Source organism: Peromyscus eremicus, chromosome 6 (genome assembly GCF_949786415.1).
Source record: "Peromyscus eremicus chromosome 6, PerEre_H2_v1, whole genome shotgun sequence".
NCBI classification, from domain to species: Eukaryota; Metazoa; Chordata; class Mammalia; order Rodentia; family Cricetidae; genus Peromyscus; species Peromyscus eremicus.
Window position 1 is genome coordinate 51,460,364 of NC_081421.1, and position 13,205 is coordinate 51,473,568.

The following is a 13,205-nucleotide window of genomic DNA, read 5'->3' on the forward strand; positions in this document are numbered from 1 at the left end:
TTTATTTATATTTTACTTGTGACTGGTGTACTGGGATATGTTTTATGATTTATAAAATTACTGGTGTGAATTCATATTTTATATGTAAGAAACACAGTTGCAACCTTACATGTGTGATTTGGATAAATTAGGTGTTTTAAAGGACACTTCAGCTCAGAAATTGAACCAGTTCAGTAACTCAGAATGGGATCCCACTGAGTATGTTATGTGAAAAACAGGATTAAAAAAAGAAAACCATAATGGAAGTATAAAGAGAGGTGAGGGATGAAAATAGTTCAAGAAAATCAGCAGATATCTGGGTGATAACTAATTGTCCATTCAACATGTGTTCTAATTCATGATGGCAGTCATCAGGAGCAGCTCAAGGTAGACGGCTACTCACTCAAAATTGAGAGGAGCATAATAAGAAACATGAAGTACATTAGAGGTTTCTGCACATTTCAGACAGACACCACAGTGTGACTTGTTTATGTTTGATTGTTAAGTTACAACAGCAATATACAGGAACCAATAATATTAAATTGATGGTTACTAATGTATAACATATATAAATCCAGTTAGTGTATACATGTAGGCTTTACTAATACAAATAAAAAGTAGCAATCTTTTTAAGCCTTGTTATGTGTATATGAAATTTATATTATGTTACACACAGGTATATATATATATATATATATATATATATATATATATATATGAATATAATGTTTTTGTGTTATGCTTACTAAAGTAACACTTGCTTATATACAAAGCCATGGGTTCAGTCCCAAAAATAATGGAAAATATATCTTGCTTATTGTTTCATTTTTTGCTGTAAAGACTTTTGGGAATGATGGTGTCCTGACTTTTACAGGCACTAATAGTACAGAAGTATGTACCATCTCACTACCAATGCATCAGCCACAATTATTTACATCACTGTCCCTTTCACTGCATGTCTGAGATGAGCCAGTGGGGGATAATTATGATACAAATATATACATTATATATATAGCTTAAAGCTGACAATGAGTGAATTCTTTCTTATGGAATTTTTTTTTTTTTGGTTTTTTGAGACAGGGTTTCTCTGTGTAGCTTTGCGCCATTCCTGGAACTCACTTGGTAGCCCAGGCTGGCCTCAAACTCACAGAGATCCGCCTGGCTCTGCCTCCCGAGTGCTGGGATTAAAGGCGTAGGCCACCACCGCCCGACTTCTTACGGAATTTTTTATGACAAATATAGCTTGTATGTAGGTCTTGTCATATCTGCTACTGTTCAGGAATATCTTCTCTTAATGTGATATTCTTTGGTAATACAATTAACAGATCATTGTTGAACTAATCTATAGTCATTTCAATCCATATGAGTTGCTGCATGTTGTAAATCCATGTGCTATAAGAAAAACATACTATGTAAAAAAAACCATAAAGTCAGAATTAATCTTTGAATATATTTCTCTTTCAATAATGAAAATAGAGAGATATGATTCTATACATCTAAAATGTATGACTTTATATATAGTAGCAGCAGATTTACAAGATTAAATATTATTTAAATTCCATAGGCAAATATTTGTAAAAATGAAGGAATTTATTTTGTTCCTCTATGGCTACAAAGCCTGATAGTGGACTTAGCAGACTGGCAGTGGTCTCAATGGAAAAACAGAAAAATTCTCAGTCAATTTTGCTGTTAAAATTTAAATGAATTACTTTAGACCTTATGGGTATTTTGAGAACTTAAGCATTTTAACCAACAATTGACTTTTCAACTTATCAAGATTTAAGTATCATGCTTCACCCTTCTAAGATCATGCACTGTGTAAAATATAAGTTGACTGAATAAATTAGAAGCAAACAATATAATTGGAAAAATAAACTGACCACCCAGTTTAGAAAAGGAAGATCCATGGGGTTAGATCTGAGTATAGTGAATATAAGCAGAGGCTTTTTCCACAGAGAATAGACTACATGAGTATTGGCAGCCTGTAGCAGGTGTGTAGGCTCCCAGGACAGGTGTGGATAAGCATGCTGGTACCCAGAACTAGTGTTTACTCTCTCTGAACAGATAAGCATGTACACATGGGTGCCCAGACAGATTTGTAGACTCCCAGGCATGCGGACATGAATATGTAAGAGCTGCAAGTCAGGTTTGTATGTTGCCAGGACAGATGTGCATGAGTACATAATATCCCTAGATAGATGTATAATCCCCATCGACAGGTGTAAGTGAGGATATGGACGCTTCCAGATAGAAGAGTATACTTCCAAAACAGATGCTCATCAATATGGGGGGCCCATACTACATGTACGTATTTTCTCAGAACAAATTACAATTTGTTTGTACAGGTGTGTACACTTTCAAATAAGTATGCATGAGGATGTGGGAGATCCAGGTGGGTAAGCACTCTCCAAGGGCAAGTGTTTCTTAAGTTGTGGTAAGAGATTCAGGGCTTAGATTTCAGCAAACCTCACCCATCTATCAAGTGGCATCCTTTCACCTTCCTGTGACTCTTGCTTGGATTTATGAAAGAGTGGACAATTTTATATGTAATGCCTTCAGATCTGTAATAGGCAACAGTTAAAATACTTAGTTAAAAATTTACAGATTCTTGTAAAAAAATTTAGTTTATTTCAGACTGAAGAAAGAGACTTTTAAAACTATGAACTTAAAAAAAATAAACACTGATAATTAAGATCTGGGTGTAGGATGTTTGACAGTCTATATTCTCCAAAATCTTGTACATTTGGTCTATTTCATTTCTAAAAGTCTTTATACACAGTTACCTCCCAAATGAGTGAAATTTCTTTCTTTCTTGGGGAACTATGATAAATACTACAATGGAATTTATTCTTCATCAGTGACTTTTACCCCTTAACTAATACCCACAATAATTAGGGAATTATTCCATTATAAACTCTGTGTCAAAGAGTTCATAACTTCGTTTGTGCTTGTTTGGAGACCAGTGAACCATGCACTGATTTCTACAAAGGGATCCACCTGACTGCAGGTCAGGAAGACCAGGAAAATACCTGTGTGGTCTCCTGCAGAGGCGTCCCTGTAGTTTGTTTTATTAGCATTATGTAACATCTTCAATGTAGCATTGCTGGGGAGATAATAGGCGCTCAGGTTTTGTTGTAAAGGTTTCTGATAATTCTATTTTGAACTTTTGAAATGTGTTTTATTCCTAAGGTCTTGGAATTGGGAACATGTTCTACGTTTTTTATGAAGATGGAATCAAAGTGATACAACCCACAGAATGTGAATTTCAGAGACACATTAAGCCTAGTGAAAAGCTCCTTGGATTTCAGGCAAGTATCTGAAAAGTTCCTTTACAGTTTTATGAGAAAAACTTTTATAGTAAAATTATGCTTTAGAAAAACAATGAAGTTTATAACTCTGTGAAACTTGTGAGGGAAGAAAATTCTAAATTCATGATGCTGTCTGTGATTTCATGAAGGTTTGAGAAAGAAAATAATATATTTTACAATTTTAATACTTGTGTTATAATGAAATTGATAGGGATGAAATTTTAATAAACACAACATTCATTAACTTTCTTAGGCTATGTAATTTAGAACATCTCCAGTTTTTTAGGACATCATGTCTTTAACAAAGTAAAACAAAACTGAGGATAATTTTTAGAATGTATGTATTTTGGATATTAAACTTATTATGCCTATCTTCTCCCACACAAATTTAGACTTACGCTAAAAACTCAAAATGTGATTATTTAAAATATAATGAACATACTTTCAGACAAAATTCAAAATTCTTTCCTAATTCCCATATTTAAATTTGACAAGGCCATGTGACTAAAGAAGACATTTAAGATTGTGATTTAGAACTTTGTTTTATATCTTTATCCAGCCCATTAGAGGCTGGTAGTGCTTCTATATATTGATATATGAAGACACCATTCACAGATGAAACCAATGCCCACAGATGGAAAGCAAACATATATAGTAATAAAGTGGGGAGCACATGATATTAAATTGAATTAAATAATTATTTACTACATGAAGTATATTTTCTATGTTTAAACATAGAAAGTATGGTTAGTCCACTGTGTGCACATGTTGTGATACTGGACTCCATGCCTTCAAGTTTCCAACTGTTAAGTTCATGAGAAGATAGTGGAAAGCTATATAAGATGACAATGTTTCATTAGGGACATCTGTCACTCTGTGTCTGCCTCTGTGTTTGCATCTCTCTTTCTTTGTATCTCCCTGTCTCTCTCTCTCTCTTCCCTTCTCACTCCCTCCCCCCTCCCTTCCTCATCCTCCCTTCCCTCATTCCATTCCTTAATCCCTCTCCTTCCCATCTCTCCCTCTCTCTGTTTATCTACACATACATTAATTTTAAAATATTGACTCAGAATTGTGGGCTAAGGTGTGAAGTCCAATGACAGTAGGACTGACCGACAGTAGAATAATTAGGTGAGAGAGGAATTGTTTGTTTAAGTGCTATGGGCCAGTTCATCAGGCTAGAAACTCAAATCAACCTGAATGTTGGAGTCTTGAGGATGGATTTTAGGACAGGTAGAAAACTCAGTCTAGGTTTCAATATTACACTTTTGAGATAGAATTTTGTCTCTGTTTGGGCGCATGAGTTTGGGGACATGCTCACCATACTGGATGATGTCAGTCACCTATATAAATGCCTTCTCCTTATCTGTATTGGGATTTGGCTAAGCATTTGAATACCCAGGCCTGGTCAGGGAGACGTGGGTGGCCACTTTTGCCTGTTCTTCCTTTAGTGTGTGATGAGGTGTGTATTCATGACAAGCTCAAATGCTGCTACACATAAACATGGACAAGGAGCCATAGTAAAAACAATTTAACCAAAAGCCCATTGCCATCAACCACGATGAGTCACTCAGTTTTGTTTAACTTTGAGGAGGGATACATCTCATTTCTTCCCTATTTTAACATTAATTCCTGCTTTGTAATTACACTAAACAGTGTTTCCCTTTTGTTGTTTCTCAAAACATTTCCAAGAATAATTTATCACTGAGGTTTTAGGGGATAAATATAATCTCTAGTGCCTATTAATTTATGATGATAAGATCTGAAGTACTGTTTGGATGAGTGAAAACATCCTTTCTTTGGAGTAGTGAAATTAAATCTATCTTATCTGATTTTAGAGAATAACTCTCTTGGATATAAGTGGTAGAGGAGAAATCGTTTGGAATCATTTTTTCCTTATGAATAAAAAATAAACATTGATAAGATATTTTTCAAAGTCATTTCAACATTAAGGTAGTAACAGTTCAGTTCCCCACACAGGGTGTGTGGATCAGTGAAGTGTAGATAAGTACTGATACACTTCAAATCTTCCATCAAATTCTTCAAAAGGTGCTGTTTGCTTGCTCTAAATAAAAATTCAATTTTGGTGCAACGTCAGTTTGCATTAGGTTTCAGACTTTGTGAGAGCCCTGGCGAGGATTCGTTCAGTGAACTGTGTTATTCTTTCATCTCCTGGGTTGATTTTTGCCCTTTGTTTCATATCTCTGATTGGCAGGACTCTTGCTTTATTTATGTTAGCTCTACACAAGATTTCTTCTTGTTAGGGAGGGTATGATCTTCAAGCAAATATATTTCTCATTCAGACTTATGGATTCATATTCAAATTGAAATAAGTTTGGAGGAAATATTTAAAACTCTTTTCAGATTAATAATTTTTCACTCTCTTGGATTTCAAGGACTGTCAGTCTCATCTACCACCCACATGGCCTTCAAAGGTTTTTAATTCAGTCAACCTCACACCTTACAGATAGAGCTTTCTTTGGATCCAGCTGCTGGTCTTGACTTAAAAAAGGGTACTTACTCTGACCGGCTATTGGTCTAGCTGTGAGACAATGGCCCATGCATTATCATGCTTAACTAATCTAGAACATGCCCCCAAAGGTTCTTTATCTGCATTCAGTGCCAATTTAAAGTGTTCTGAGAAGCAAAACTGAACTCACAGCCATTGGTAGCACGCCTGACACGAATCTCTAAGATTCCTGCACTTTATCCCCTGAGCTTCCTCCTTTGAAAATTAATTTCCTTTGAGGAATCAGCATTAGTACTTTATTAGAATACAGAGTGTATCCAGGAATAGGAAATCCACAGCACAATACCTGGATGAGGCAAGAGTGACAAGAAGCAGCAAGCAGGAACAGGCTGTGTTTCTCCACAGGAAGCAACCAACTCACCAACTCTCCTAGTGAGGATTCCAGCTTCCCTTTGCTTCTTGTCCTGTTTCTAATTCAATTACTACTTTTTGATATTAGGCACCCCAAATGCTTATTTAAACAACAGCCCCCTTAGCTTATGTGGACACATTACATCCGGGTATAGCCAGTGGGCAGCCCTCTGAGTTCCACACTAAAAAGCGTTCTGGAAAACACAATCAGGAGACTCCCCCACAGAGTGCTGTCTCTGTGGGGCACTGCTCAAACAGGGCTTAATTTGCAGAACTGTGGAGCCATAAGAGTTTATGCTTTTGTTCCTTTGCATGTGCGGTGACATCATGCAAAGAACTTCCTATGGAGAGTAATATAAACGCCTTCTAAATATTCCTTCAGAGATTACTCTCTAGATTTCAAAAGAAATACGTTTATGAAACTGTTCTTTGAAGTGCTAGATGTAAAGAGATCTTCTGACGTTTCTGAAAATACACACTGTTGTTACATTCTTCCTCTGTGTTTCTGTTGAACATCTGTTTGGAAGCTCCCACTAAGGTGGCTTTGGCAGAGGGTGGGGGTTTAAAGCAGGTAACAGTGTCCTGATGGAGGTATGCAGTTCCCTTCTGCATTAGGCACAATAAAGTTATAGAGAGACACCATATAAAGGGCTCTTGAAGGAGCTGTTGATAAAAGCAGCCAAGTTGTTTTAATCACTGTGAGCAGAATAATTAGTGCGTTCAAAGTTACTTGAATTTTTTGCTGGATTTTTTTCATGGTAGAGATGTTAAGTGATTAAAAAATATTGATACAGATATTATTAAGCACAAAAATACTTGATATTTAAAATACCATACAATTCTTACTATATATGTCTTAAATATCAGGTTTTGTAGTATTTATTGCATTTGTATAATGAAAATACAGAAGTTTATTGTTAAGAAATAAAAGTTTATTGTTGTTAATTTTTAAGAAATAACGATTTGTTCCGCCATGTCTCCTGATGTCCACTCCACACTTTATATATTAAACTAAACAATTTTTTGTCCTTGGCACATAATGTATTTTGAACTATCACTATTAAATATTTTATGTGGGTATGTTTTTGACAACTAATCATTTTAGAAAAACAATCCCCATTTTCATTTTTAAAGTGTACTGAAAACCGCCTGGCAATTTATTTATTTTATTTTTAAATTTTTGTTGAATCATTTTAGGCAACTATCATGGACTTGTCAACACTTTAATAATGCAGTCAGTCTTTCCCAGAGCTTGCTAGGCTATAGTACAGCTGTGCCATCAGCTACCCTGTTCATTTATCTCTAAAGTTTAATATGCATAAAAATTACAGTAGATACTGTTCTCTTATGTAAATGCACATGCACAAAGCAGCATGTTATATAACACCAATAGACACACATAGACACACAAACTTCTGTTTCAGTCCTATTTGTCAAAAATTATTTCCTGCCAGGCGGTGGTGGCACATGCCTTTAATCCCAGCACTCGGGAGGCAGAGCCAGGTGGATCTCTGTGAGTTCGAGGCCAGCCTGGGCTACCAAGTGAGTTCCAGGAAAGGCGCAAAGCTACACAGAGAAACCCTGTCTCAAAATAAAATGGTATGGATTATATTCTTCAGCACAATATGGTGTTTCTATACATGTAGTCATTTCATATTTTTTGTATCAGATAAGATATATATGATTTCAGATAGGGTTTTTTTTTTTGTGGAGAAAACAGTCCCAATTCTTTTACCATTTTAAAATTACCTATAATCACTGTGCTTTTCAACAGCACCCTAGAGTGTCATGCTACCTTGCTAATTTTAACGTGGTACCTACTTATCAGCCTTTTTTCTCATCTATCTACTCAAAGCCCTTATCCTCTAGTACTTCCCAGTTGATCTACAGTGCTATGACATCAGATTTTACTTTTATTTTTTCTGCATCAGAGAAATATATAGCAATGTGTCTTTCTGTCTCACTTTGGACTATTTCACTAAACATAACATTAAGTTACATCTATTTTCTAATAAACAACAGGTTGTCTGGATTATTAGAGCTACTTAATATTCTATTGTGTGTTGTACCCCATTTCCTTATCTATTCATTGTAATCTAAAGTAAATTTCTCTAATATTAAACTCTATATTATCACTCATACCCATCTCAAATGAGTTTTGTTTAATTGTTAATGCATAGATATTTATTGAAAACTCCTGTTGTGTCAGGTTTTGTGGTAATTATGTCTTGAAGAGGAAAGAGGAGGACACACATGAGCTATAAATCACATGCCTATGTAAGTGTGGCAGTTGTTCTTATAGGAATATGAGTAATGGAGCATGTTAAAGAAAATCACCCTGCTGAATTTCCCTTGAATGAAGCATCTTTCCCTAGGTTAGGAAAGTGCACTATCATGAAGATAGAAGAGAAGTAGCAGGAAAGATTGACATGGGGTCATGCAAAAGATGTTCTGTCGTGAGTTTCATCTCACTGCTGCACAGACAATGGCATAAACTTAGTGGCATCATGGGCAACACAACTCAGTTGCTGACAACATGGCTGGGTGTCCACAGGGATTGTGCCTGCCCTGGGCCATCTCTAAATGCCATGTTCATAAGCTCAGGGCTTTCAGTTTCAACCATATTTTAAGATGAAAAGTACGGTCTTTATGATAAGAACAGAGGAACATTATAAGACCCTGCTCAAAATTTTTTATATCTGCAGCCCAATTTTCATTATAGTTGGTGCTTTAATCTGTAACATTGAATACACTTATTAACTGATATAATTTTACAAATATAATATTCTAAAGATAATTGAAAATGTGATTTTATGCAACAGATAATTTTTTATATTTTTTCTCTAATTGATAAAATGAACTTACTTCCATATAATTTTTTATATTATCTTTTCACCATAAACCTGTACACAATAAAATTTGCTACTATACTTTCTGCATGCAGGAAGCTGAGGTAGGATGACTGTTGCAATTTCAAGGCTAAGTCTGGTCAACATTATGAGTCCAGGATAGTCAGGGCTACATTGTAAGATTCCATCTTAAAAACACATAAACTTTAAGTTTTCTAAAATAATCATTAAGCAATAAGTATTAGGAAAAATATGAAATTATTTGAATTCTTGTCCTATGGCTGAGTGGCAATGGGCTTGCTTCACATGTGTGAAGCTCTGAGTTCCATCCCTGATGCTGGAGAAAGAAAAAAAAAAGGTTAATCAGATGCAGTGTTGCTCTTCATTAGCATTTTTATGTGGCACAGATTTCTGCGCGAACTGCAATCAGGTTTAAAAATAGAAATGTATATAATTATATCTGCAGATAGATTTATAATCTAGGGGAGATAAATCTGTTATATCAGAATAATTTTTTTCAGCCAGAAGCAGGCTTGCAAAACTAGGCAGCCTGTCTTTCACATCAGGCCCTTTCAGCTGGACAATATGTGAGGACGGAAGCATCTCATCCAAATGATAGGCACCATCTGCCTCTGACATTGTTCACTGCTGGATCAAAGTGGGATGCTTAAGTGGTATTACATGGGTTGAATAATGGAGATGAGTCAACAGACTGACAAGGAGCTTAATTCATACTCCCATCTCACCGATAATGCATAGAAGAGGGATACAGATATTCTACATATTGAGGTGGAGAATCTTATTTCATAACTAAAATCACTGGAAAGAGAAACCTATAAAATACACATTACTCAATGCCATACTAAGAAAAAGGAACTTTGAGGGGAAGGAGGCCACAGCTCACACTCCAGGTCATTCAATTATTTAACTACTTTTTCTTAAAAGTTTGTTCCTCTTCTTGTATGGATTTATAATGACGAGAAATATTTTACTTCAAATACGATGCAGCATACAAGGTAAACTAAATCCAACTGAGAGTCATTTGAAATGTTTAGAATGGCTAGATTTTGCCTTTGAACCTATTTCACATCTAAGATTTCATACCGTATTTATAAAGCCATTGCCAGTTTTTTAAATAATGTTATAGTGCTGATTGATCAGGTAAATGAATAGCCCAAGACAGACTTGAGCTGAAGGAAAGACTGAAGTTCAGATCTTGGCTGTGTTTAAACAGCTTCACTGACATATAACCAAGAGCCCACCTTTCAAAGTCAGAAAATCATTCTGTGTGGCATATGATGAGGGGTCACTGTTTAATTGCTCTCTTTAGTCCAAAGAATGTATTGACAGTTAGATGGAGTGTTCAGGCAAACACAAATAAAATTAGGGTACACAGTGTGTTTGAAGTTAGAATTCTCTCCTTGTAGGATGACTAAGGTATACAATATATTTGAAAGGAATATCAGTATTTCAAAGGTGACTGACTGACTGCTTCTCTTGGGCACTGTGATTATACTTAACTTTCCATTATTTTAAGAATAGGACAGTAGGATGTATGTATGTTATGAAGTAACAAATTTTTCATTATTGTTTTTTCTTTGCTAGCCACCTTGCTAAGTTCACTTTGTAAAATAAACTCCATTATGATAAAATACCTTCAATAGGTTGAGAAGCAAAATTAAACTGAGTCTTTTAATTCCAAATGTTCATGCTAGTTCTTAATAAAGTTGATTAAATGTGAAGCTCTAGTTTCTACCTAATTCACATTTATTGATAATTGCCATAATAACTATATCTCACTGGGGTTTTGGTATTTGTTTTCAGTTCAACACATTTTGCCAATGACTTTTTTTCTGGTTATCTGACATAACTTGAGACCTTTGGCCTGGAGAGTTAGTTTGGGTTCTCTCACTGTTTGAAACACAAGCCTGTATAGGAGCCACAAAATTCCTGTCCCTGGAGTCTCAGCCCTTTAAGCTTCTGCCCCAACCCAGAATTTCAATCCCTTGCAACCACTAGGAGAAGTGGAGTGCTCTCTAATTTGCACTTACTTAAAATGTCTCCAGTTTTCTCACTATATTGTATAGGGATTAAATATCTAACACACTATTATTTATCATATCAGCTATTCATAAGTAATTTAAATTTTGATAAACATTTTGCATTTAGATACAGTTCAGTCATTCAATATCTTTGATTTTTCATCCATGAATTAAAATACAGTTTCTAGAATTTGAATTCAATGTTATCAAAATCTAGATCAGTAAATGAGAAATGTCCCAATAAGCTCTAGCCGAGCAACCAATGACAGAGAGAAATATGTATTTGCCACACTTCAGATCACCCAGAAACTCTTAAATACATGCAGCCAAACCTGTGCAAACAGTTATGGGAAGTGAAAACAAAGTTTATGTGAAATATGTAGACTAGTGTAATTTCATGAAGTGCAATCCCCAGAGAAAATTCTACCTGAAAATAAGAGGTGAGTAGTACTGATTACTTGAACAATACAAACATGATTTTGTTTAATCCTCACAATGACTCTGTCTGATGGAAGGCATTATTACATGCATTTCACTAAAGAGGTAATCAGGGCTTATGAAAAGTATTTCACAACTAATATATGGGTATTGCTGCGTGTTACACCTGGGTGTGATTAGCCTCTGGGCAGATTATTCTGCTTTCCCTTTCCAGCACTGGCTTCTGCCTGCACACTGCCCTCAGCCCAATTTTTACACTGACAGTAAAACACATGAACGGATTTTGTTTAGGTTGAAAGTAAGGATTTCTGTAGTGTATTCTTTGTGCTTTTGATGTCCTAAAATCAAAACCATACAATAAGTAGTATTCTAGTGTAGCCTCAATTCAGGTAAAAATAGCCCCTATATTGTATGTCCAAAAGTACTCTGGCCTACATGGACATAAATAAAGTCTTTAATAGAATCTGTCAAATTCATTGTACTCCATTTTTGTAAGTGGGTGGTGTATTGTTTGGGTTATAAGCAGTGATCCTAATTAGAAGGTTGAAGAAAATATTTGTATCTCAGTTCCTGTTAGTATTTTTAAAAAATGAGTATTTTATCCTCAGAGTCCTAGTTATAGCTCAATGATAGATCCCTTGCCTAATGAAAGCAAATCCTTGAGTTTTCATCCACAGCAGCAAAAGAGGGAAAGTAAAATGTCTTTGGTTCTAAATTACTTAATAGTTTATTTTAAATATAAGTTGCAATCATTGTGCAAATCAATATTCAAAAAATATTATAACTAGAACATTTACAAATAGCTCAGGTAGATAATATACATATGTACATAGAGTTTTATATACACATATTTCTAAAAGGCTGTAAGCGATATCATTACAACATAGAATTATATATTTTGATGCAATTTTAAATGTAGCTCGATCTAAATTTGTTTGTATGCTTTTGGTTAGTATGTAGTTGGTGCAAATGAAATCCTCCAGATAATCAAATAAAATACACTCAAGCCTGCTCTATTCAAGAATTCAGGAGGCACTAAACAGCTGTTTTAAACTATAGGTTAGTTTTAGTTTAGTTACTGATAGTAGTCTAAAAGACCGCAGTGCACAGACCACATTATGGTTAGTACTACTGTAGAGTTGGACTTCCTAGATTGTGATTAAATAGATGGCACGTAAAAGACTAAATCTTGATCCATTTATTATCTATCACAAATATGATTTAAATAGATATTCATGCCCCAAATTTTGTGCCTCATCTATAGTAAATTTTCCAAAGGCTAATATTTTTATTGTGTACAACAGGATATGGCTTTGCCAAACTGTTGAATACAAATATAAACTCTGAGGAACTCTAAGCAAGAAGATCCCTGAGACACATTGTGATAGAAGGTCCACATGCAGAAAATGGTACTATTTCAACTCCACATTGAAAACACATTGATTAAGAAAATGGGTGGTATGTTTTCAAGAGCTGAGGGAAATCATTGTTTCCATTTTTTAATGAAATATACTTAGAGTAAGAAAACTTATTGAAGACAGTATAAATTGAGTTGTATGTTTTGTGATTTCTGTACAATTAGTGTATATATAGAGAGAGTTTTGTCTAGATGTAAAGACTGGGTTTGGCCAAATACTTGCTTGACTACTTGCTTGAGAGGCTACATCAGTCCAGCTGTCTGCTGTTTATTATTTGGAACTTCTTTACAATA

General features: G+C 35.0%; 1 protein-coding gene across 3 annotated transcripts in view; it reads left to right on the forward strand.

The window, feature by feature from the left end:
• Positions 1-13,205, forward strand: part of Fstl5 (follistatin like 5) — a 496,179-nt gene that overhangs the window by 411,155 nt on the left and 71,819 nt on the right. For all 3 annotated transcript variants that reach the window (XM_059264740.1, XM_059264741.1, XM_059264742.1), the window contains one exon: positions 3,169-3,287. In XM_059264740.1, the coding sequence (XP_059120723.1) occupies positions 3,169-3,287 (119 nt within the window). The remainder of the gene's footprint in view (positions 1-3,168; positions 3,288-13,205) is intronic.